Source organism: Clavelina lepadiformis, chromosome 1, assembly GCF_947623445.1.
Source record: "Clavelina lepadiformis chromosome 1, kaClaLepa1.1, whole genome shotgun sequence".
NCBI lineage: Eukaryota > Metazoa > Chordata > Ascidiacea > Aplousobranchia > Clavelinidae > Clavelina > Clavelina lepadiformis.
Window position 1 is genome coordinate 5,189,537 of NC_135240.1, and position 25,743 is coordinate 5,215,279.

The 25,743-nt window shown below is 38.2% G+C and overlaps 4 protein-coding genes across 21 annotated transcripts in view; 3 read left to right on the forward strand and 1 right to left on the reverse strand.

Moving 5' to 3' along the window:
* LOC143451432 (sodium-dependent glucose transporter 1A-like) overlaps positions 1–1,540 on the forward strand; it is a 5,072-nt gene extending 3,532 nt beyond the window's left edge. The window contains exon 13 of one of the 3 annotated variants that reach the window (XM_076951975.1): positions 809–1,540. In XM_076951975.1, coding sequence (XP_076808090.1) covers positions 809–835 — 27 coding nt within the window. In that variant the 3' untranslated portion in view covers positions 836–1,540. The remainder of the gene's footprint in view (positions 1–808) is intronic. The other 2 variants (XM_076951966.1, XM_076951984.1) reach the window with 2 other exon arrangements.
* Positions 1–12,072, forward strand: part of LOC143451446 (sodium-dependent glucose transporter 1-like) — a 21,679-nt gene extending 9,607 nt beyond the window's left edge. Inside the window, exons 1-16 of one of the 15 annotated variants that reach the window (XM_076952087.1) lie at positions 5,378–5,515; positions 5,646–6,711; positions 6,852–7,723; positions 7,895–8,023; positions 8,142–8,515; positions 8,775–8,984; positions 9,127–9,307; positions 9,492–9,608; positions 9,806–9,913; positions 10,042–10,163; positions 10,291–10,384; positions 10,472–10,659; positions 10,821–10,958; positions 11,133–11,226; positions 11,379–11,512; positions 11,609–12,072. In XM_076952087.1, the coding sequence (XP_076808202.1) occupies positions 8,925–8,984; positions 9,127–9,307; positions 9,492–9,608; positions 9,806–9,913; positions 10,042–10,163; positions 10,291–10,384; positions 10,472–10,659; positions 10,821–10,958; positions 11,133–11,226; positions 11,379–11,512; positions 11,609–11,734 (1,362 nt within the window). In that variant the 5' untranslated portion in view covers positions 5,378–5,515; positions 5,646–6,711; positions 6,852–7,723; ... (1 more) ...; positions 8,142–8,515; positions 8,775–8,924 and the 3' untranslated portion in view covers positions 11,735–12,072. Of the gene's footprint in view, positions 1–5,377; positions 5,516–5,645; positions 6,712–6,851; positions 7,724–7,894; positions 8,024–8,141; positions 8,985–9,126; positions 9,308–9,491; positions 9,609–9,805; positions 9,914–10,041; positions 10,164–10,290; positions 10,385–10,471; positions 10,660–10,820; positions 10,959–11,132; positions 11,227–11,378; positions 11,513–11,608 lie in introns of those variants that run through there. The other 14 variants (XM_076952029.1, XM_076952022.1, XM_076952050.1 and 11 more) reach the window with 14 other exon arrangements.
* LOC143451524 (uncharacterized) lies at positions 2,717–5,250 on the forward strand. 2 transcript variants are annotated; one of them, XM_076952145.1, is made up of 9 exons: positions 2,717–3,062; positions 3,158–3,338; positions 3,566–3,682; positions 3,875–3,982; positions 4,068–4,180; positions 4,292–4,388; positions 4,482–4,669; positions 4,815–4,952; positions 5,157–5,250. In XM_076952145.1, the coding sequence occupies exons 1-8, from the start codon at positions 3,003–3,005 to the stop codon at positions 4,830–4,832; spliced, it is 882 nt and encodes a 293-aa protein (XP_076808260.1). In that variant the 5' UTR covers positions 2,717–3,002; the 3' UTR covers positions 4,833–4,952; positions 5,157–5,250. The 2 variants fall into 2 exon arrangements, with proteins under 2 accessions (XP_076808260.1, XP_076808268.1); XM_076952153.1 differs by having other exon boundaries at positions 4,295–4,388.
* Positions 12,057–25,531, reverse strand: LOC143451418 (uncharacterized). Its single transcript, XM_076951938.1, has 11 exons — positions 24,550–25,531; positions 24,227–24,307; positions 20,289–20,404; positions 18,637–18,844; positions 17,861–17,953; positions 17,491–17,663; positions 15,758–15,828; positions 15,359–15,495; positions 14,239–14,383; positions 13,870–14,013; positions 12,057–13,743 (listed from the first exon to the last, which is right to left on the reverse strand). Exons 1-11 carry the CDS (start codon positions 25,122–25,124, stop codon positions 12,820–12,822), a joined length of 2,667 nt encoding a protein of 888 aa, XP_076808053.1. The 5' UTR covers positions 25,125–25,531; the 3' UTR covers positions 12,057–12,819.
* Between the last annotated feature and the right edge of the window lie 212 nt (positions 25,532–25,743).

Here is a 25,743-nt window from a genome sequence, read left to right on the forward strand (position 1 = left end):
AAGATGTCAGCATGGAAACGTTTGATGTGATCTTAAGATCAGGTGCTGGTGCTGGAAAAAACTAACCTTAAGCCAGAAATACGTTGAAGTAAGTCCTCACCGGACCAGGAATTTTTCAAACAATTTCAATTTGCAAATATTGTGGTCAAACGTGTGTCGTAGATTTGACGTTTCGTTTGACGATGTAGTGATACTGATGCTTATGACATCATAATGTGAAACTCATTTGCGTCACGGTTGATATATTGACAAAGTACGACAGATACTTGATAGAATCGTTTGTGTTACAGAAGGCATTCGACAAGATTCAGGAGTAGCTTAAACGTACTCAAGTGCATATGAAAAATAAATTCCCTTATTCAGTTAGTTAATCCCAACTTGATTTACAACTGGTGTAAGTGTTCAAGTGAAAATAGATGCTACTGTATAACTCACTGAGCTCGGTTTTGTCACCTTTCATTAGCCTACCGATTATGCGGTATCGATAACCCGGTACAATAGCTTCATGTCACCGGTAGACGAGACTGTCTAGCATATATGTGCTGTAAGCTAAAAATATTTTCTATCAAAAATAAATGTCAGCCATGTCACGTTATTAGAATTATACTCCAAGAGTTGCAAATTCACGATACATTTTTGCCAATATCGGCCAATCCATTGAATAGCCTATAACGAAAACATTCATTTTGCTCCTGTTTATACTTTCTGCCGAGTTGTATTTTGGTATAGGCTTAACTTGTCTTAGCATTAGTCTCTCAATTTAATTTAAATTCGACTGAAAATCTATTTAGAAAAAAATCTTTTTCAGAACGGACATGTCAATAATGGAGAATGAAAAGCTCACTCAAAATCTCAAGCATTCTCCATCTCAAGTGCGATTTATTTGGATTTAAGGACAAACGTTGTTGAGCAACTGCCGTTAATTTTTGGTTTTACACATTTTGTTTTGTATATTAACTCTAAGCCATGAACTTGTTTACGTAAATAATAATTTTATTTAAAACCTTGTAATGGAATGATTGGTTATTGTTGTTGAACTTGACTGCAACAGTCACTCCAATACAATCTTTGATTGTTTGAATGTTTATTGTCCTCGATATAAATGAGCCTCAAGGTCGTTGTAATGCTTTATCAACCCTAGACTCGACTGTTCAGCTAAAAGCTGATTGTCTTGTGAAACCGACAACCAAAGTTGTCCAACTTGACACTGAGCTACTTTAGTTTGTACTCATCAGTAGATTGCACAAGAATGTTGATTGTATAAACTGATTATATTGTTTCTTCTTTATACGATTACAAATTGACAGAACATTGGCACATCAACAGCATTTCATTCAACAGTTAATGTTTTAGCATTTTTGGCTTAGCTATATTCAACTGTATTAAATTACTGGTTGCTGGTAACTGTTAAAACTGATTAAAAAACATACGCTAACACACTTACACTGGCAAACTAAACGCATGCAAGAAAGGCACAAATATTACGTCACAACAATGGTACAGGAAGTGATTGTGACTCGTGTTACGCTTTGCTAAAACGACACATAAGTACGAGAATTGTAAATCTTACACAATCTGTATATTACCTACGGTTATTATCATAATATTATCACAACCTCACCAACTACATGCACACCGTATTAATCAAAACCAATTTGCCTGGCAAATTTAAAACAAATTTAAAAAATATTTCAACTGAAAGCTAATATAAGAAATTTGGCAGGCAAATTGAAACGCAACAACGAACTACTTCTGCTGTTACCGCTAATCGATTTCTTTTGTTAAAAAATCGTAGAAAGTGTACTCGAATGGCATGAGAGATTTCTATTGCTGAGTCTTTATCGGCTTTGAGTTGTTGACTATGCTAGAGGCAGCAGAAGAGACGTCAATCAACAACTGTATCCAAGTGGTTTTATCAGCTTTTTTTATCAGTTTTATCAGGAGACTTTATCAGCTTTCTCATTCTTTATTCTTTATCTTTCTATCTACATTTATTTATCTTTATCAGAAGTTTTCATAATTTTCTTTCAAGGAATTTTCAATAAAACTTTGATAAGTGACGACAATTCAAATAAGATTTCGGTAGTATTTTGATTATTGAGCTATTTCAAAAAGTCGAAAATAGGTTTGCTGGTTCAAAAAAAAATCTGAAAACTTCTTTGTATACATGAAAACCTTTGTTGACTTAAGGTCAACTTGTTTAACACACTCCCATTACTTGTATTTTATAATGATGGAAAAACTTCATATAATTGATACAAAGTTAGGGTTCAGGTCATATAAACCCACGTGGCGACTTCTGCAAATCGGTAAGTCTTTAGGTTAATCACGGTACAGAGACGCAAAGATCACAAATTTCGAAGAAAGCAAAGACCAAGAAGCTTGTACAACAAAATGCTTCTCCCGAGCACGTGTCGTGTTATTAGAGAAATTACCTTCAGGCGTCTTAAAGGAAAGCATAAAGGAATAACCAATAAATCCACAACCATCTTCCTGAAGGAAATGCATGCCCAAGACAAATTTACAGACTTAAAAAAACTAAAGCATTGATTTAGTAAGCATGGAAGTCTAACTGCAAAGTTATGTGCAACAGCAGTGCAATGTACAAACTAAAATTGCTTCAAGGAAACAGATAAAAGCCTTTTGCAAAAAAGTTGGTACCCTTATGCAAACATATGACGTTACAGAAGTTGTTTTCCTTAAAAGCAGTTAGTCGCTCTGGGATATCCTCGACATAACTTCCGCCATCGAACGACATCTGTTATGCAAGCTGATAGCTAATATCTTTTATAAGTTTGTAAAGAAATCGTTGTCACGTTGCCAGTGTTCAGAGTAAAAGAGCTGGATTACCAGTATGCAAGATTCTTCTAGAATATGAGTTAGAACAATCCAAAATAATACTTGATGGGTGGTTTATTCTCTAAATCTGAAAGTTTCTGAATCTTTCCACACGTTTGGGATCTGCTTTCCATCAAGTGACATAATTAACAAAGTTTGCGGAAATGTGGCCGATTTACTCCATGGTGCTGCTTATTGCGATGTTGCTTTTACGAGGGGCAACGGTGAGTTGGATGTTTGATGCATTAAATGTACAGGAGGTTATTCGGCGACATTAGGTGCGTTGAGATATTTAAATTGGAATACTTTCATGTTGCAGACATATTACCGAGTTATTTTGGGACTAACTTTGCTGTACTTGGCCCATCTTGTTCACCAAGAAGTCCAGGATATAACTTTTACGTATCCAGCCCTTGGTGGCGGTACAATGCTTGGTTCTCTTGTGGCTTCCTATGTTAATCGAAACTTGAAACGAAAATTAAACGGTTTATTTCTTCAAGGTCAGCATTTTGTTAATTGATATGAACATTTTTACCCAAACCAGACCACAACTGGCTCTCATTTATGTTGTATGACAAAACTGTTAAAATATGATGCAAAATGTTGACAAATCTTTGCCAGTTAAATTTCAGTAAAATGTTCGTTTGCTTAATTTAAGTTGAGCAAATTATTACTAAAACTACTAATAACTGACCAAACCACTCTTTACGGATGTTTTGTCTCCTAGCCGCCCTTACCTTGATACTGTCGGGCACAGTGGTTGCGGTTCCTTGGATCAATCAAATATGGCAGTTAGCTCTGATTTTTCTTGTAATTGGAATTAACACTGGCTACGTCATTGTAGGTAAGAAATTAAATTTCTGTAAATAATAACGCTTTGCAATTGTTATATCAAGGTTTGTTGAAGTGCATTTTGAAACAAAACAAAGACTATTATACAGCAACATCTGCAAAGTTTTATAGGAAGTAACTTTGTTTTTTGCACTTAATCATCAGTGAAAATATTTCGAGTAGACACATATTTTATGGTCACTAGATGGCCAGTGCTTGGTACTTCGAACCTGGGATCCTAAAACTGCTCGTGTGTTGATGTATCTTCTTTACCTCATGGGTAGCCTGGGAAGGTTTTTAGCTCTAGCTGTAGGTAACTTATTACAAAGATTACCGTGACTTGTTAAAGAGAACGTCGTAATTATGATCACCAATCTTCGTCTTTCTAAATCGCTTAGCTGATCCATTCCTGGCAATGTCTCATGGGAACAAGGCAGTATCGAAATGTTCACATGACGAAAACTTTGGTAACAAAACTGTCTACAGAAGTGAAGAAATTGCCACAAGTAAGGTAAGAATGTGATTTAATCATTGAATGAGTTTTGAAAAACAAGCTGAAATATTTCTTGCTCCATTGAGAATGTTTGAAAATAAGAACTTGATATCGACTTGATTTTGCCAGCAGTTTGATCCTGCCGGGTGGTCGTACATCATATTTGGGATTGTTCTATTCGTCGTTGGCATTCTGCATATTGTGCTTGGTTGTATGAAAGCTGATGGTGAGTAAAATATATACGAAAGTAAATGTAATTATCTTGGTAGACCACAAATTATTGTTGTTTCTAACGCACTATCTTTTGAAAATGAACTAGAAAAATTTTACGAAGTTTTGTCTTCACCGGGTGATGTCGTTGAAGACAAACAAACGGAAGAACCTCTCCGTGACGTCATATGGATTTTGATCCCCCTATTCTTATATTGTTTTTGCGGCACTGGCAGTAGCTTGCTTTACCAAGATATGATTTACGCGGTGGTCAAGTGTTCATTTTTAGATTTCTCGGTTCGTGAATAAAACAAGAACTTATACTTTACTATACAGTTATTCCGTCGTAAGTCCAGAGCATAATCAGTTAATCACTCCCAGTTATACAAGTTCTCATTAAAACTTTTTTTTTGAAATATATTTTTAACATTAATCATCTTAGACTTTGAACGCGGCTTGAGTGACAGCAGTTTATTCAATTGGTTTGGCCATTGGGAGGTTTTCTGGGATTTTGTTCGCTCGTCACGTGAAGCCCATCTACGTTGTGTTTACGCTCGTCTCAGGAGCATTGATAACGATGGTAATTGAAAAACATTTATCAATACATTTTACAATTTCTTTAAATTACCAAGTAAGTTAATTTATTTAGTTTCTTAAAAGAAATTTGTCTAATTTTTTACCTATTTGCAGAATAGTTTGTTTGCTAAAATATTGCGATTAATCTCATACAAAATCTATTTTTTAATCATTAATGTCTTCTATTAAACATATCGTGAACTTGCAGATAGTTATGATTTCTGTTGCAAGAACTTGGAAAGTGATCACGTGGATTGTGTCGTTCTTTTATGGACTTTTCGTCGGACCTTTAATCCCAGCAGGTGTTTTAATGTTCAGTTTGCAAATGAAACTAATAATTTTTAATGACGACAAATTACAAAAACTCTTTGCGCGTTATTTATGAATTGGATACATTTAAAATATAGTTTTATAACGTTTTGTTTTGTTGCAGCGGTAAATTGGATTTCTGAAGTTATTAATGTGTCGGGAACTTACGCTTTTATTTTCACATTTGCGGGAGGTATTGGATCAATGTCATTGATACCCTCTGCTGGCGCCTTGTTTCAATTGTCCCCTTTCTACCCAGTAAGTGTCAACACGATGGACAACAACTTAACACATAGCAATATGAATAAACATTATACCTGAAACACTGAATGACAGAGAGTCTATTACATGGAGGTAGAATTACATTAAAACTTCTTCGTTATCTTAGATTTATCTGATGTGCGGAGTCAGCGCTTTCAACGTAATTTGCTTTTACCTAATTTCGATTGCCGCAAAGATGAGAAAACCAAAGAAATCTGAGTCAGACCACGAGTTAATTTCAAAGGAAACTCCTCAAGACACATATGACACTATCCAGGATCATCCACAGCAGGAACCGGTAAAACGGGAGCAGCATGAGAAAAAAATTGAGACGTTCTTAAAGTGAGGCGCTAAGTTATTGTTGCTGCTTCTAGCATAGTTATAACAAGTCAAACAAAGTTGACAAGTTGGTAAATTCCAACAACATTAATTTGTTGTTACATTAAATTCGAGCTCAGTTAGCTGTACGCAGTAGCATCTATTTTCACCGGAACACTTTTGAGTTTCAGTTTGAGTTTGAACATAAGATCAATGTAACCGACTTGACAGATACGCGACAGAAAGTCTATCATTTAACTGCTTTGCTCGACAAGCAAAACGAATGCTACCACTCTAGCCAAGCGATTAATCTTTTTGTAACCTCATTTCCGACAATGCAACAGACGTCCACATGTAAGCTTAGAAGAAATTATAACCAGAATTGTAAATGTCAGAGCTATAAAGAAAGACACAGCCTGAAAAACCTATCAGATATCAGAGATAATTAAAAGCCAATGTTTGACCACAGAAAGGTTTTACTGCTTGCTTTACCATGTGGCCAATCTACACAACTATCCTGCTATTTGTCATGTTGCTTCAACGATGCGGAACGATAAGTTGGTTTTAGTTGATACTGTAATAAGACAACTCGATTCGAAGAATTTTTAGAGCTTCAAGTGACTTTTTTAAAAGTCTCCGTATAACAAAGTTTTAGTAAATTCTTTGACACTAACGATAGATTGCTTTGCGTTGCAGAGCTACTATAGCATTATTTTAGGGCCAACCTTATTCTACCTGGCTCATATTTTGGAAACGGAGGTTATGTATGCAGTCATGTCCTATTCAGTTGCGTCATTTGCTGCAAAGGTTGGTTCTGTTGTCGCTTTGTTTGTATATCACAAAACACGACCAAAAAAATCGTTCTTTCATTAAAGGTGAAAAATTACATAATTTAGGCTAAATTGGCATCAAACTTATATAGCCTATCTGTAGTGTTGCGTAACTTAGTTTAGTTTTTGTCCTGAAAGTAGTCAAGTTACTTCAAGATTTTAATAGAAACTTTATCCTTTTAAAGAGGTTTATTTTGAAAAGTTTATCAAGCCTTCACACAATCTGACGTCTTCTTTTTAAGCTGCCGTTACTTTGGTATTTTCATTTTCGGTGAGTGCTGTACCATGGATAAACGAAATATGGGAATCGATATTAATATTCTTTGGGATTGGATTTAATGCTGGTTATATGCTAGTTGGTAAGCGAGTTGTCTATCGGACAACGAGAGTTGTAGATTGTGGAAAGCATCATATAATTTTGTTAACAAAGCATGCAAACGTGTATTTAAGAAAACAGTTAAAAATGACATAAACTAACACAAAGTTGAAAGCATCAATCGGTTTATTGAGTCATAAAGGCTTTGATTAAAACCAATATAGTTTTAAATTTATGCTTTAGTTACACAGTGTTCGGTATTTTGAACATGGAACCCTAAAACACCCTACTCTTTACTCTTAACTCGATGAACAACCCCTTCGTGACGTCATATGGGTTTTGATTCCTTTATCTTTTTATTGCATTAGTATTACTGGATGCAGTTTGGTTTGCCAAAGTATGATCTATGTGGCGTCCAAATGTTCATTTCTAAATTTTTCGGTAAGTGACCGATTTTGTTATTTGAAGTGATAAAGTGACCGGCCAAATGCCTTCCAACTGCTTCAAACAATTCCTTGGAACGCGGCTTGGGTTACGTCACTATTTTCTATTGGCTCCGGCTCCGGGGGAATTGTAGGAATCATACTGGCACGTCACGTGAAGCCTGTTTACATTGTGACGACAATGACGTCAGGAGCATTCTTATCCATGGAAAGTGACAATTATGTTGTGTTTATGTCAGATACGCAACAAACTGGACTTCAGTTACGAAATTGTTTCAAATATTTTGTGCACCTGCAGGTAATTATGATTTCTGTTGCAAGCACGTGGCCCAATATCACGTGGATTGTGTCGTTCTTTTATGGATTGTTCAACGGACCCCTAATACCAGTAGTTTGTTCGATTATAAAAGATGTCAACGTTATTGTATAATGATATGTGTCCTTCAATAAAGTGTTTGTTTCGTTGCAGTTATAATCTGGTTATCGCAGATCATAAATGTGTCGGGCACTCACGCTTTTGTCTTTGTATTTGCGGGAGCCGCCAGTACAATGATATATTCGCCGGTCAGTGGTGTTTTACTTCTCTCCTATCAACGTGGTGAGTATGACAATTATTGTTATACCAGAGTTATAAGATATAGAAACTTTGCTACAAGATATTAACTTTTTTAAGTTTAACTCAGTCCGTTTCACGATAAACTTTGTTATATTCTCAGGTTTATTTTCTCTGCGGGCTCAATGTGTTCAACTTGATTTGCTTTGGAGCAATTTGCGTTGTAGCGAAGATGAAGAAACCGAAATAATCAGAACAAGGGACAGGGTCGGATGAATGCAAGCAATAGGTCGCCGCTTGATTTCTACAACATCACAACAATCAAATTTAGCGACTGACCCATCATAGCTTTGAAAAAGAAGCCTCTCTTTGAGCAAACAACGGAAAGACGGGATGCCAACGCAATGAACGTGGAGATACAGCGCAGCGCCGGTTAAAAATTAAAACTGTGGAATTTGGAAAATGTGACCTTCAATGCATTATGCACTGATTATACCGTTTTCATCTTCAACAACCTCGATAAATTTACAGCTGCTGGTAAAATATGTGTATCTTGGCACGCCATCTTTTTAAATTGTTCATCACGAACGAATATAAAAGCATATTCAGGTCAAATTAATTTCGAAATTTCCATTGTAATTATCACAACTTATATAAATTGTGCTTATTGTTTACTAAGGTTTCCACCATTTAAATCGTTTTTATAGTAATACCAACTGTTTAGCCGGACTACAGTAGACATTAATCTTGTTGAGAAATCATCGACTTGTCAGGTTTATTTCCGACTACATTTTAGCAACATCTGTTTCGAAGCTTGAAAGAAATCATAAGAAATCGTCAAAAGTTGTCATGTTAGGATTGCTACAGAGAAGGCGTAGACAGCAACAGAGGCATTAAAAATTGAATCTCGTTCTTGAGATTGAGAGAATTCAGAACTCGGTTAAGAATGTGGCCGATCTACTCAATTCTTTTGTTAATCGCCATGTTAGTTCTACGATGTGTAACGGTGAGTTGGACTGTTTTTTGAGTGAGTTCAAAATTTACAACATGTTTAAAGCTTCAGGAGAATCTTATGTAGGAACTTATCATACATTGAAACTTTGGTGAAGATTCTTTGTAAGTTAAACGGAAATGTTTATGTTTTCCAGAGTTATTATCGAATCATTTTGGGGCCGACGGTGCTATACCTGGCTCATATTTCGAACACGGAAGTCAGGTTTGTGGTGTCCGCTTATTCGATAGGGTCGTTTGCCACGATGATTGGTTCTGTTGTCGCTTCTTTTGTGAATCGCAAATTGAAACAAAAAATTAACGGTCTCTTTGTCCAAGGTAAAGGTTTTCGTAAATTGACATTTAAGTTACCTCAATGCTGTGTAATTTATCACAGCAATCTTGTTGTCCGTAGAAAGTTTATAGGTTGATAAAAAACTGAACTCTTTCCAGCTACTTCTTTAAGAAGTTGCTTTCACAAAAGTTTATAAACATTTAATACAATCCTATACATCACTTCCAGCTATGGTGTCTTTGGTGTTGTTGGCTTCGGTGACTGCTGTACCCTGGATAAACCAAATATGGGAATTGATATTAATATTCTTCGCGATTGGATTTAATGTTGGTTATATGCTAGTAGGTAAGTTATTTGTTGTGGACAATGAAGGATCTGGAATATGGGAAACGTCATAAGCTTGGCTATAGTAGGCCAACTTGGAAGTAAATTTAGAAAAGTATCGATACTGATATAGGTAAAGAAAAACTACTTTAGAAAATAGTTTCATTGCTTGATAGATACTGTGATTGAAAAGCAGAAATTTGTATTTATTCCTTTAGATTCACAGTGTGTAGTGCTTAGAATTTGGAATCCTAAAACTTCCAGAATTTTGATTTACATTCTTTACACCATGAGCAGCCTCGGAGGGTTCTTAGCTCCAGTTGTCGGTAAAGATTGGCGTAAAAATTTATGCAATTGAAAGAGCCAGGCTTAATGAAATTACTGAAAATACACTCTACAGACAGATCATAAATGGGCATGTAAGCTAATTAAGGATTTTTCCTTGTTTTCTTAGCACGTCCATTTCTGATAATGTCACATGAGAGCAATCCAAGTGCTTCCAATTGTTCACTTCAAGTTAACAATGCCCTCAATGTTGAAAGAAATGAAAGCGAGAAGTTTAAGAATCACCATCAGGTTATAAGCAATGATGACATTTCTTCTTGATCAAATGTACCTAAATGAAAAGGTCATCACTTTTGTAAGGTCATGCTCGAGGATGTGAATCTACTTGAAAACTGTGGTTGAAACTTTTTGCTAATAGTTTGATCCTGCCGGGTGGTCGTACATCATATTTGGGATTGTTCTATTCGTCGTTGCCATTCTGTATATTGTGCTTGGTTGTATGAATGCTGATGGTGAGTAGAATACATATTTATATATGTGCAAAATGTATCGCTTTACAAATGTTAGTTACTTAGCACAAACGCTTGACAATTTACCAGAAAGAACGTACGAAGTTTTGGTTTCGTCAAAAGACGGCGATGTTTTGCAAAGCGAGGAAGACCCTATTCGTGACGTCATATGGATTTTGATACCTGCATTTTTATATTGCTTTTGCAGCACTGGGAGTAGATTGCTTTATCTAGATTTAAGTTTTGCGGTGGCCAAGTGTTCATCTTTAAATTTCTCAGTAAGTGAATATAGGCCTAAAGCGATTGATTCTCTGCTATTTAAGTGAACAAAGTTAACCTACACCCCGACAAAGTGCAGGCCTGTTTGAATGATAACTTGTTTAAAACACTGGTATGTTTATAATAAGTTATGTAGGCTGTAATATTCTTATAATCGTAGACCTCAAACGCAGCCTGGATTAGGTCATTATCCTCCATTGGCAACGGTGTTGGAAGATTTTCAGGAATTATTTTAGCTAGTCACGTGAAGCCTGTTTACATTGTGGCGACAGTTGCCACGTCATCATTCCTATCTATGGTTAGAGACGAATTTATTCGTTATGTTTTTAAATGAAAAGGGAGTTCAATGAAGACAATTAACATTTTTTCAAAAGTTACTTGGTAATGTCAGCGTTAGATCTGAGTAGGCCTATCATCTATGATTCTTCTTTTATCATCAGTTGATATCTCCTGCGATTTTTTGTACCTGCAGGTAACTATGGCTTTAGTAGCAAGGAGTTGGCCTGCCATAATGTGGGCTGTGTCGTTCTTTTATGGATCTTTTCACGGACTTATGGTACCCTCAGGTGCTTTCATACTGAAAATTTTCCTTGGTATCCAATTCTTAAATGGGATAAATTTTATACGAACTTTGGTACATGATATGCAGTGTCATAGTTATAGGTGTCGGAGCACAATATTGTCTAACAACCCCCTTTTCTCGGCTGTTTCGTTGCAGTTATAACCTGGGTGTCTGAAATTACAAATGTGTCGGGCGCCTACGCTTTCGTCTTTACATTTGCGGGAGCTTTGGGAGCTATGACGGTCTTGCCAGTGGGCGGTGCCATGTTTCATTTATCGCCGTTCAATGTGGTGAGTAACTACTAGACCGACAATTTTTCCACAAGGAGCTGCAAGAAAGTTGAAAATCTCTTAATCTGATACACGAACAACTTGTTGTATTATCAGGTTTATTTTCTCTGCGGGCTCAATGCGTTCAACTTGATTTGCTTTGGCGCAATTTGGATTGCAGTGAAGATGAAGAAACCGAAGGAATCAGAACAAGGGACAGGGTCGGATGAATGCAAGCAATAGAAATTATTTCTTCGCCTTGATGTAGCCTCGAACAGATGTTTTACCCGACTTGTTGACCCATCGTGAAATTTGAACAAGTGATCACGTTTTCGGGCAAGCATCGGAAAACCAAGATTGGGATAAGACTGAATACCGTTATGTAAAACATGTGCTGGCGTTGCCCAATTCCTAGGCTATTTCTTTCTTAATTTTTGGTGTGACTTAATCCTGCTTTCGTTGTGAATTCCTTTGTCTAATTCTCTCCTCATTTCAACAATAATGATTTTAGTCGCTGCTTCATGTGACCTTGCTTCATACCATTTCATATGATTTGTGACAAGAATGGAATGTTAAATTGATTCACAGTTTCACGGATAAACATAAAGTATCACAAATCGCCCAAAAGTATCTACAAGCGGATATCTTCATTGTTCATTCAAACAGAAATTTTAGTGAAAAACTGAGTGGTGAAACATATCACAAACATCACGTGAAGACTCACGAATCATGAAACGTGTGCGTGAAGCAAACGAATAGAAAGAGATTAGTCAGTTAATACTGGGAACATGGAGCGCTGATTTCTCAAGACATTACGCGTAAAATCACTCGGAACAAAAACCAACTTTCTTAAATAATTCTAAATAAAATCGAATCTTTTTCCGACTGAAGTAAAGTGTTTGATGCAAACAAACTCAGTCGACACAAGCATTCAGGAACTGGTCATTTCTCCCTAAATTAAACAAGTTGAAACAAGTAAAAGCGTAAAAGTTGAACACAAACATGATAAAACCACAAAAACGTCACTAAAATAGGAAATATCTTGATTGGTTGAAAGAGATTGCACGTGACAAGATGCTCATAGATCGCCAACATCTCAGAGAAGAAGATAAAAATGAGCTGGAGGACTGGACAATAATAATACAAGACTCCACAGAATGATGATAAATAATTAGCCGAGTGCAATTTCGCCCCACCTGGGAAGCAGGTGCAGATCAACGGCAATCCACAAAATAAAAACCAGGCTTTGAGGAAGAAACCAAAACCGCCCGGTGCAATGCATCTTCATTTAACTCATGCATATCGGGCGCAGCGTAAAATTCCCCGATTTAAACGTTGGTGTCCTGCACCGCTTGCAGGTAGCTGTATCTGGAAGCACCTTTCCGTTCTTTCCTTCCTCGAACCCGAATAAGGGCAGGGGGGGACGCTGGTTGGGTGACTGGGGTTAACATTGATTTAGCGGGTTGTGCCCCACTTTCCACTAAGGGTGACATGGTGTTGGATAGGTAGGAAGTGCTTATGATCACAGGTTTCGAACCTGACGAATGACCTTTTACATTTGACCCCGAAATTGGGTTTACGGGAGTGTTTGACCTCTGACCCGGCTTGTAGTCGGCGATTCTTCCGGTGGTAGCGAAACCGACGGTGGTTTTGTTTAATTTAGAAAATGACGTCAAAATCGGGGGCTGTGAGGGATTTGTCTCGAGAAGGTTGATGTGTGGCACTGATGCTGATCGTGAAGACCAGGCGGCTTCACATCGATTGTTGGAGTTGTTGGAATTTGAAGAAGTTGGACTTGAGTCGAGGGAATCGTTGCTTTGATGACACTTGGAGGAGTCATCCTCCGCAGAAGCAGGAGAAGCAGTGTGGCTCCGATGACGACCCGCATCACCGTGATACTGGCAAAGTGGAGCTTGCTCCGGGAATCGATAAACATTCATCGGATGCAGGTTCGGGAGAGATGAAGTCGGACTTAATGGTGAAGATGCAAGGATCGTTTGCTTCGTGTGATTGGACGGCTTCTCATCGAGACCATCATAGGAACCGGATCGCTCCGGCTCCACTGATGCGGATGCAGCGTGGAGTGACGACATCCCCGGCTCACTAGGTGAGATTGAAAGCAAGCTCCGGGTGTCGGTGGAAACCTGCTCCTCTTCTTCTTCGTGGAGATGGGGACGCTCCTCGGACCGCATCTGCTTCGTGGCATCGACCAAGCCCTCCAGGGATTTGGTGTAAACCTCGTATTTGTGAACCTTCGTTTATAACAAACACTTCAAGCAGACGCAGGGACAAACGTAGCTTGAATGTCAGGCATAAACCCATTCACTGGGGTACCACATATGTACGAGCAATACGCGCAAGTACGTCATTATCCTCACCTCATAAGTAAGATAGGAATATCGGTCCGAGTGGTACTGCTTCTCGGCAACAGAGCTCCCGTTTTCCGGCGGATTCTTCTTCAAATTCTCGACGTCGGACCGTAAAGAAGTGAGCCGTTCCTGTTGTTGTTTAAGCTGCTGAGGCTGCGTTAAATGAACTTACTGAGTACGAAGAAAGATAAATGTGAAGTGAAGGTCTAAAACGCATTCAACTGCAACTACTTTGGTGGAAAGGGGCGGGCGATAAAGCACAAGCTTTAGGACGAGCAGCAATAAATTAACCCAAAGCTAACAAGAGATGTATCTAAATGCAGCAACAACACATATTACGACATAGCACAGCGACTACTTAAAGATAAAGGAACTTACCAGCGGTAATGTTGAGGGGGCGGACGGCAAAAGAGGTTTCTGAAACTTTATCTGGGAACCGATCCCCGCTGACAATGGGGCGGCTGAGAGGAGCGCGGCGTTACGGTTGACTGCCTCCACCCATAATCGCTGTTCTTCGGAGGAACTGAAAAATAATCGCGATCAAATTACAACAATCCGCTTAAGTAGGCGATACTTCAACACACATTGGTGAGATTGTTCAATGATGTTCGCGCTTAAGTCGATCCAACAAGCGGGGTTTACTCTTTTCCCAACTAACTCGATGTGGATGTCGAAATACCTACGAACCCCCTTTCGTAATAAAATCTGAACATGACGTAAGCTTTACAACGCTTGCTTGCGGTGCTTTCCCCAGGACGTTCATGCACCCCAGTCAGGAGCCCCTGGGTCAGATCATGTTTCTTACAATCATATATAATTATATAGGATGCTTGCGTCACAATTAATAATAATTTTAAGCGATAGAAGATATCACAGGATCATACAATTAGCATCCACGCGTCCACATGATATGACATTGAGACATTCTGGTGCGCAAAAAAAAGCGACGACATCTTCGGCTTAAGAATAAGAATTATTCTAGTTGCGACTTTGTTTGCAACGAAAGCATGGGACTGTTTGTCTATGATGTCACAATTCGTTGACAATTGCTCAAACGAACGGTCGACTGATTTCGAGCACGAACAACATAATCATCGCCAACATGTGCCAATACACGTTTATGACGTAATAATGCGTTCTGAGTACGTGCACCACGTGAGCAGGGTGTACGGTGAATAATGATGCGCAGAAATTTTCAAGCATCGCATGAATAATACATATATTGTGACCACAGAGCGCTCTGGAAAACCCCGGGAACGTTTATGGTGACGTCATGATAAATCAATAACATCCGCTTGAGAGAGCATGCAAACCGGGCCGAAAGTTTTTCCTGGGTCTGAATGGTTGGCACAGTATTGCAAGCTGTGGTCTGTGCAATGTATCCTACCTGTTGGGTCTATTTTAACTTCTACCAAGCAATGCAGTGTTTCAATTGATATTTTCACAGAATTAGCGCAAAATCAAAAATAAATCTGACGAATAAAACTCAAATACAGACCTGGCTTGGTAGAGGCAAGCGCTTCCATCGGCCGATATCAACCTAAACACATTCGCTCGCTTCGTGGCTTGGTGTTGCGCCTCGATCTCGGCAGTACTGTGGTGGAGTGACACTTTGTTCGCTTCGGACGAATCTTTCTGTGACGTGACAGTTAACATTTTATGACGTTACAAAACAATCGCAATGATTGTTTGCTCAAACAGTCAAAGTGTTACGTAAATTGATAATAAAATTTGTTTCATTTTTTTCAGCTGTAAGCGATAAACCAAAACTGCTAACGACGCTATGCGAGCTAATTATTAACTGAACAGTCGTAATATCAGTTAACCCAATTACTAGCTCCGCGTGGTGCCAGCAGCAACATGTGGGTTACAAAGACAAACTAAGCTATCAAAGTACCTTGGCAAGATGCAGCTCCAATCCTTGCAGCGCCACCACCACCAGTTTCCATTTTCGTCGCCTCTTTGACGCTGAAACGAAATAATTACAACTTGAGACCTATTGCGCGTCGCTTCAACTAAGCTTGATTGACAGGTCATTGAACGTGATCGACTTCTTTACTACATTTGCTGCGTTTGGCAACAACCAAAACTTGAAAAGTGACTTTTTATGGAGGCTCAAAGTTTATTTATTTGTATAACGAGTGAAATGATATCGCATCGTGTATGTATGTTATATAATAACATTATCATAAGCCATATGATCAAGCTTTTTAAACATTTCGTTGAGTATTTTAAGCCAAAATTAATTTTAGATCAGATTAGCAGCGGCATAGAGTTGGCCAGATATGCAAAGAAGCCAACCGAAGTAGCATGAGTCACCGTGATTCATGTATTATGACGTCAATGCCTCTGTTCGAATATTTTAAGAATATGAAAGAGCGCGCCAGTGTATTGTTGCGCAACACATCTCAACTTTAAATTGACCTTCTGCGCATTGATGATGATTATCAAAGCAACAACATTCTTCTGTCAAAAATCACAGGTGATTTTCTTGAAAAACCATAACTTGGCTTACACAGCAACTTCGTGACGCGAGGCAAGCCACAAAACCTGGCTCCCCACCAAACTAGTCATTTCTCAAATGACATATTCAAAATTCCAAGTACACCGTGCTTAGTTGTCAAAGCGAAGTGACTGGATGTATAGTTGGATTGAAGTGCGTATTCTGCAAATTGACGAGTGGATGAAGTGGTCTCACTTGAAAGCAAGTGAACTCATAACAAATCGCTTGGGTCGACAGTAGTTGCAATACATGCTAGCACCGGCTCCACTATCCATACAAACGCTCCAATCCTAAGCAATTAAGCTTGGCCCACGCTGATTCTGGCGTAGTTGTGACAATAGTTCTACAAAGCCACGACAATGTATTGTTGGTGGAACTAACCCGTATAACCCATTATGGTGTCGTCACAGGCGGGCGGGGCGGGCTAAGTTGGGAACAATTATTTCCAAACCCAACAAAAAATTCTTACAAACATCGTCCGAGTATATAAATGTGTTTGGCCTGATTGCTATTCATACGACATCGTATCATATGACCAATTATACACTTCTAGCTAAGGCGTAGTTTAACTATGGGATTGGTGCCTACGTACATGGTGACTAATTACGTCTTGCCACATATGAAAATGTTATCTTAAAGAGAAAGCAGTACTATATTGCAATCGCTATAACACTGCACCTATGGCATTTGGGACGTCACGTAAGATTTTGGTTTATTTTTAGCCGGATATTTCCAGCTGCGTCATTTAATAGAAATAGACCAGCAATGTAGGCCTATTCAAGCGCAATAACCATTCACGGGCGCTGGTAAGAAGTCACGATCGTTCTGGTTGACGGTAAAATTATCATGGAATGAGATTGCTTTTGCGATTCATTAAAATTTTTGGCAGCTTGGTCATGGCCAACCAAATGGTCAAACTGTTGGTTATCAAAAATGGCGACTGTACTTGCTAACGCGTATGCGTGACAACTAATAAGGGAAGTACGCCGGAAGTCGGGAAGTGTAATAACATTCATGTTACGTTAATGCTTCCGTTCGTTGAAGCGGAGGAAAGCAAAGAACGAGTCGTTCCCGCATTACTCAGCATATGCCCAGTACATTTAGTCTGAGTCAGTGTTGGAACTTACTCTTGCCGCCATCACTGTCGATGACACACTTCCTCCACAAGACTCCCTGTTTCCTTGGGAGAGTCTTCATCTTGCTACTTCTCCCTTCTCCAACTCTTCTGTTAGTCACCTCCTCGTGGAAGATCGGTCGTGATCGGATCTTATTGATTGTCGGAGGATTCATGGATTGGGATCTGAGTGAAACAATTTCATGGCATAGTGAGTGAGAGCACAATGAGAATGTTGATTTTAATACTTGATTAATAAACAGTCGATGGCGAAAAAAATAATACCATTTGAACAACGATATATATATATATACAGATTGTAAACATGTGTTTTATGAATATACCATGTACTAAGATATAAATATCCACTGTAACCAACCTACCTGCCGACCATTTTACTTTTATCAGGTTTGTGGGAGGAACCGTTCATTCTAACTGTTTGGCTCTTTGTGTTGCCTAATATGCTTCTACTGGTGCTGCATATATCAACACAATGGATAAACAGATTATTCAACTAATATGCATGCAATGAATCACCTAAGTGCGTAGGTATTTAAAGGAGTCTGAATTACATGTTTTTCTATTAGCATTTATAAGCACACCGAGCCAGATTTTTTTGGATCTATACAAGCATATGATAAGCAGAACAACCATAACAACCAGCCATGTTTATTCACAAGTGCGCCAACAATAGATATCTTTATTTTTGCAAATACTGTAAACATATCTGTCGTAAACATATATAAAATCACAGTGTTCTTTATTCTCATACACCGTTACTTTCTTCATGCGTTTCATAATTTGACCATGTTAGGTTAAGCAATTAAACATACATTAAGCATCATTTGAATCTTAAAACTGCAGACTGCTAAGCATAGTTCAACCTCTATCACATGATTATAATAAAGAAAAAAAACTTGTAACCACTGAAGTGGCACTTCAAAAAAAGAAAAAGCAACTAATGACTTCAAAAAGCAACTAATGACTTCAAAAAGCAACTAATGACTGCTTGCCGCCCATCAGACATGGTGAGTCTCAATACAGATTATACTCACTTAGTTAAGAAATATAATCAAGTACAGACAAACGAGAATGCAAATATGAGCAACGTGTCGTGAAATAACTTTATCGGCCAAACATTTTAAGCACAGGCACTCACTCTGCTCCACACCAGGGAAGCGGCTTCTTCTTTATGGATCGGTAAATCTCTTTCAGTAAGTTTGGGTCAAAATCCTGCCCGCCAGGACCAAGCCCACTTAGGTTGGCGAGGAACTGCTTGCTGGTCATGCGCCGCCGTCCACTGTGTTTTGAGCCGTGGAGGTCAGTGTTGAGGAGGGCCGTGGCACATATGACGGTGTGGATCGCATCTGGCGATTATACAAGAAATCAATGCATCTGTTCGATCAACTTAACTAGCTTTAAATTGCATAATTATTTACAGTACAAAATTCATAGTTGGCAATTAAGTAACAGTATCACGACCTTTAACCAAGTGAGGTGAATGCAACATCACGCAACACATGAGTTAGATGTTTATTCTAAAATTTAAATATCTATATTATTTTATATTTATTTATATTGTATTTAAATATATTAAATATAAATTTAAAAACTCATCAGCCACCGTGTTGTCATTTAAAAAGGTTTGCAATTATCATACGCATATTTACAGAAGCCTGCTTGCATACGGCAACAACCCAGATGCTTTTTAACAACATGATATACCGTGGTTTGAAAATACCACAAACGCTACCTCCAGGAAATATCAATTATTTATATTTAAGAAGCATCGGTTTTAGACGTCATGTAGTCTCTAATTCACAACGTGTGCTGCGTATTCAGGTTTCATGAGCAAATGTATGTTTGATAAAGTAAAACACTGAAGAATTCCTGAACAAACAACGAAAGTGAAAAAACTAACACATTAGGCTGTGATTATACAAGAAAATAAGAATTTGCTAAATAAAAATATGCAAATGGTTTTATTGGTAATTTGATGATATTTAAATGTGCTGTTAAAACCAGACATTCGGGAAATCTCTGGCATAAAAATAGCTGAAAGATTTTACAGAGAGAGCAGACCAGGCTCAAAATAATCCACCAAAATCATGTAATGCTGAGTAACTTATGCTGTTGTGCAGCTAATTGATTAAATTTAACCCGGACTTAAGTCGTCTCACATAATTACACATTGACTGACATGAGAGGAGTTTTCATCTAATGCAAGTATTTTGCCGTAACTGATTGCTCACAAATACTTTACACGTATTGCCCAGTAATTACAGCATGTCAAAAGCCAGACAGATGCATCTTTAAAATATTCATTAAATATTTCTGATTGATAAAATATCAATTATTCACTATCATCATTGAGAGCATATTGGGTCAAATGAGGTCGTGGGCTCATGGTGTAATGATCAGTTGCAGAATTGATACAAACAACCACCCGGGCTATACTGATCAACACGTTATATGCTTTTATGATAAAAATTATGAAAGATTAAATATGTGCGTAACAACCAATACCATCTACACATTTATCACAGTATCACATATAGTAGCTGTGTTAAGCATACTCAAATGTTAGTAAACCATACAAAGTGGCTTATTATGAAGCAAGAGATTTGTACAAATACCGTATGTTAAGTATATAGCAGGAGTATAGAGGTCAATTGAAAATATTAAGGTCAGATAGCCTGTATATACATTGTAAGTAAACAGTTATAACTACATCGACATTCTACACATATATGTGTATACACGTGAATGACAACGCATGTAGCCTTATTCATTTGTAAGCACAGCGTGTACCTGTGTCCTTGCTGAGGAAACCGGGGTTGCAATGGGAAAAGTGCAGAGTGAATTGATAGAGCACCCTCTCTCTTTCCTGTGTTTCACCGACCAGTGCCAAACGTTTTAACAACAACCTGTAAAAGGCAATACATTAACATGTTGCCCAGACATTCATGGCACGAATGTGAGAATTGATTCCGGCAACTAAGTAAATACAGTCACTTATTTCATTTGGTCACGACTATTTTAGTAGTGCTGTAAAAAAACATTCCACATTCCTCATCAACTCCAATCATATACATATATAGTAATATACTATAAAACTATGAAGCCAAGTCCACTGATTTGTTTAACAAAAGTTTTACAAACATGCTAGTTTAGGCTCTAACTAAATTCCGCATGGATCAGGTCTAACTAGGCACACACACACACAACCTCGAAAACCAATAGAAAAAACACAAATCACGACAACTGGCTCCTTGCAAAAATTCTTAAGCACAGCAAAGTCACTGATTCTCCAAACTCATTCATGCATGTCTGTATATATTTAAGCAACATTGACTCTACTGAAACAGCGATAGCTTGGTGAACTGCGGCTCACAAGTTAAAAAAGCAAACAGAAAGCTTTTCTTTGAAACCATGATCTACAACTTACATGAATGTAGTCGTTCTGTGTGTGACATTTCTGACAAGCTACAAATAAATGATTAACCAGACCAAATGGAGAAAAACATATGGATATGAAGAATGATTGAAATTCTTTTTTCCAGCATTTATAAATTGAAAGACAGAATTGTATTTACATCAGGATGAGTGGCTTTGCTGTATAAACACCATTTTCTACGGCGCTCTTCGATGTTTAAGCCGAAAGCAGATTGTGAAGGTTTTCAAAGCGCACCAACAACAAGTGGCCTCGCATTCCTTGTTCTGTCACGGAAGTTGCGGATCAACGTACTAACAGACAGGCGTTGGCCGCTCAAACACCGCCAGATATTGGTAATGGTTGGGCGATTTGAGTGCGGCTGGCTATCTCTGTCATGTTGACATAAGGTATCTGTGGTTTGTAGTTGATGGTGGTCGTAAAACCAAATCAAAAATATCGGCGCCCAAGAATAACAACACAAGCTTCAAGAAATTTGTTCTATAAAACGACCCGAGCGCAAACTAATTTGCATGCGATGAATGAGCGAGGCAGGAAATGTGAGGAACAGGAACAGGAACATGGATGGACGCATATATCCGCCAAATCAAAGCACCCTCGCCGAGACAAATTAGCACTGATATCGACAGTTTTGACGGTATTCAAACCACTGAATCATGACCTATCCGACACGACAGCCAACTAAAAATTTGCCTTGTTTTTGTAAGAACGTATGCACAATGTGTAAGCATGATAAGCACGGGCTCGTCACATTAAACACAAGTGACAAACACAGGTTTGGAATTCGATGCAGACAGTGCGTAATGTGGCGGAACTCGTCCATTAAACGCAAAATCATTTCGTGATTTGAAACACGCGCCACGTACAACTCAACTTATTGCAAAGTTGGCGCTTCCACCACGATCGCAAGCAGCGGTTGTGTGCCAGCAGACACATTTTGTGAGGCTACAAAACTTAAAGCGATCTAATGGAGGGTGAAGCAATCATGGCACTGTGTCTACGAAATACGACGAATCGCAGTCGCTATGTCTTGGAAAAGAAGTCACCCGTAACATCACGAGCGAGTCGCGAAAAAATTGCAGGTGGCCTTGTGCGATGACGTAATCGCTTGTCGCGTTGTCACCATAAGTTTCGAATCGCGTGCGAGATTGAACCACAATCGCTTATGCATTTGCTTGGAATTAAAGAGCTATCAAATAATATTACTTCTTCCAATTGATCTTTGAATGGCTGTAAGGAAAGTTTCTTTTTAATTGCTTATTATTTTGTCTCTTGGCATTAATTCAGCCTGCAACCATGCATCGATATGACGTCATTAGTTCGTAACCCGCTTTCGCCGGGTGGTATTGATTACGTCATTCGTTTCCGAAGTGGCCAATTGAGTGCAGTGGGGCAGAAGTATTAGTCAAAAGCGATCAAAAATACCCAGCGAGATGCCTGTGGGAACCGACCAACGATAAGGAAACGGGATTAATAAGCGGGCTGTGTAATGTTGTGAACCACAACAATTGTAACAATGTTTTTAACAGGATTCGACAATAATAAGATTTAAACGAACAGTTTTCACCATCATTCACACAAAATCATTACTTCGTTCTTGAAGAAGGGAACTCTGTGTTGATGACTAACTGACCACATTACCAAAATCGCCTGTGAATAATTTTAAATAAAACAAGGAATCTTGAAAGTGTCTTCGAACAAGCGGAGCACGCTATGAAGTTCAAACGGAGTTTAGCCACGTATTAGGACTGGTTTATTGTACTAATAATAATAATAATGGTTGAACAAACTAAACACCTTATTGTAATTGCAAAGCAAATAGGCCTAATTGTACGCAGGGGTAAATTGCGGCCGACGAAAACTTTCGACCTTTACAAATGCCAATACAGCTCAAACGACTTGATTAAAAACAATCGACTTTGAGACAATTTAAACTGTAGCTGCGACGCAAAAAGTATTTCCTTGTTGCTTCGCAGCGGGATGTCTTGTCACGATTTTTAACAAGCGTCTAAAAATACACAGAAAAATAATTTCCCGACAAATTTCCAACAATCTTGCATTTCATTTCAGCCCCACCAATTGTAAGCAAATAGAAGACACATTGCAATTTTATTCCCATAGTTCGTGCGTGAGAGAATCGGATCCGGAAGTAGCAAGCATGAAAGATTCGCGATTGATGGGTCGTTGTGAATGAAAGGTGAGTTATTTTTCAAAAAAAGCATCAGCTGAACAACAAACCTGCCGCTCATCCAAATATGGAGGCATGTTGTGGATAACTAATCACAAACAAAGCCACGAAGCGCCACGCCACAACCGCAGAAACCTGAGCGAACCGCGTATTGTGTTAATTGGCGCATATACTGTGCGTGTACAACGTTCAAAGAGACCGGCTAGGCGAGACCACTGAAGTATCTCATATATGGACGTTGTGTATTTTAACCTATGTGTACAGTGTAGACATATGCTTATACTAGTCATAACATCCAGTTTTTAATCTCGAAGTATATATACGAAACACTGACAAATCAACTCGCCACATCATATCAATTTGCTGTCATTATTTTGGCAACTAAAACTACCCTGTTAAAAATCTTTCACGCTTGACCGGGTAACAATAACAGCGGTTAGATTAACAAAATTTGCAAAACATTGACATCCTGGCAGCATTTAAGCGACCCAAGGCTGGTTAACGACCAGGATTAAATTGATTAACTATAAACAAAGGTGATGTAATTTGTGTAACAATAGCGACATAAGTGACTGGTGATGACAACGATTGATGACCATAAGTACAAAGAATTTCTACTGGCAGCTTTAGGGCAAAATGACTACTAAACCTGTGAAAATTTGTTATGTGTGGGCACAGATTACTCGAATAATGATATTCCAGTGAAAACAAGTCGCTTAGTAGTTGTAACATAGTAAAATGTTTGACAAGTTTTGAAACGCAAAATAAGCATAAACCTTTCTCCCCAAAGCTGGCAAAAAATAAAGCAATTCCACTCCAGTACAAATGGTATGTGAAAAATTTAACACAACCCTGGCGACCAAAGGAATCGAAATAAACTTCAACAAAAATATTGCAACAAGAACATCAGATATGTATGTCACATGACGCCTCAAAAAAGCAACAAAGTAATAATTTGATGACAAAAAGCAAGATGACATGAATAACAACAATACTCAGTATCATTTAATGTTAGAATTTTACTATGCATCAGACACACTGGTATTTCTAGAAGGACTGCTGGGTGCTGGTATAAAATTGAATGCATGGAATAAGTTTGTGACTTACCTCAAACTGTCGTCCAAACTCACATGGCTGAAGTTGAACATCTCCATGTATTTTTTGGCAACGAGCAGTCCAAATTCATCTCTAACAACAACAAGGTTAATTAATTATTATTAAAACGAAATATTTGATATATGCATAAGGCTTTGAAGTAAAAGTTACCAGATATAAAAATGTAGGCCAAGAAATATATGAATCGTATACCAAGGATATTGTGCGTAGTTGACTTGTTTTATCAAAATATATATGTGTAATAATGATCTATATTTTATCATAATATGCGTAATATGATGTAATAATGTACAATCCCACTTGTTTCTCCTTACGTTTGGCAGAGATGTTGCATGACATCACTTTTATCTTGGCCTTGAGAATGGAAGAGTTTCTTAGCTTGTTTCATCGCTCTAATCTCGATCACTTTCTTTTCATTTTTAACGACATATTCATTAAACTTTGGAGTTAACGGGGAAGATCGTTGTAAGACTGTCGACTCATTGCTGGTTTCTGCTGCCGATTCGACGACGTTGGATGCTTGTGGAGGATTGACGACAACAGTAGCAGATGTTTGACTTGCGTTGGATTTCTTTCGACGCATAAATGTCTCGCTCTCTCCAGAACTAGTGTTACTGTTATAACGTGTCATGGTGTGAAAACCGCTGTCTCTTCTTTCTGCTTTCTCGTGATGAATATATGTGTTTGAAATTTCAATAACATTCTTCTGAAAATGGTTACTCGATGAGGTCTTTATGACTTGATTATGATGGCCAGTGTCAGATACATCTTCTCCTGGATAGCGGCAGACATCAAATACCCCGCAAGTAGCTTGGCTCAGATCATTATTATTACCATTCGTATCAGTTATACTACTGCTGGACATTACAGCAGTTTCATAACTTTTCATAATTAACCTGCCTAAAACTAACTGATGGAAGTAGACTATATTGTTATATAGAAATCCTATGCCAAGTTTGGAAACGTATACTAATTCTACTTGCACAGTAGTAACCCAAATAAACTGCCAGAACTAAGTTTCCACAACAACAAATATACACTTTCTCATAAGTGCAGCTTATCTCTTAACTTAATGTTAGTCCATGGGCTACTAAACACTTTTTGTTCTATTGCTTTAGATTAGTTACTACAACATCTGCTAGTTCAGTAGGTACATATATGCTTGAAATGTGCCATAACAGGAATTGCAATGCAGTTCTGATTATGTAGCAGCTACACAGCAAGCTATAGGCAAGGAATCATAAAAGATCATACTGGTAGCCAATAGTCGACCAAATCATGTTATGATTGGACATTTGCGCAAAATACAAGTACCTGTAGGCCCCCAAGTATGGCAGTTTTCGACGAAAAACTAGTGCGTGTATATATGCAAATTTTGGCGTGATTGTATGCACTGAAGCCTTAATTCTTTGTTCCTTTATTATAAATCGGCGTGAAGATAATGAAAATGAATTCCGTGTGTGCAGGTCCCACACTTTCTACTGGGCCTATGACTTGCCCTCTAGGCT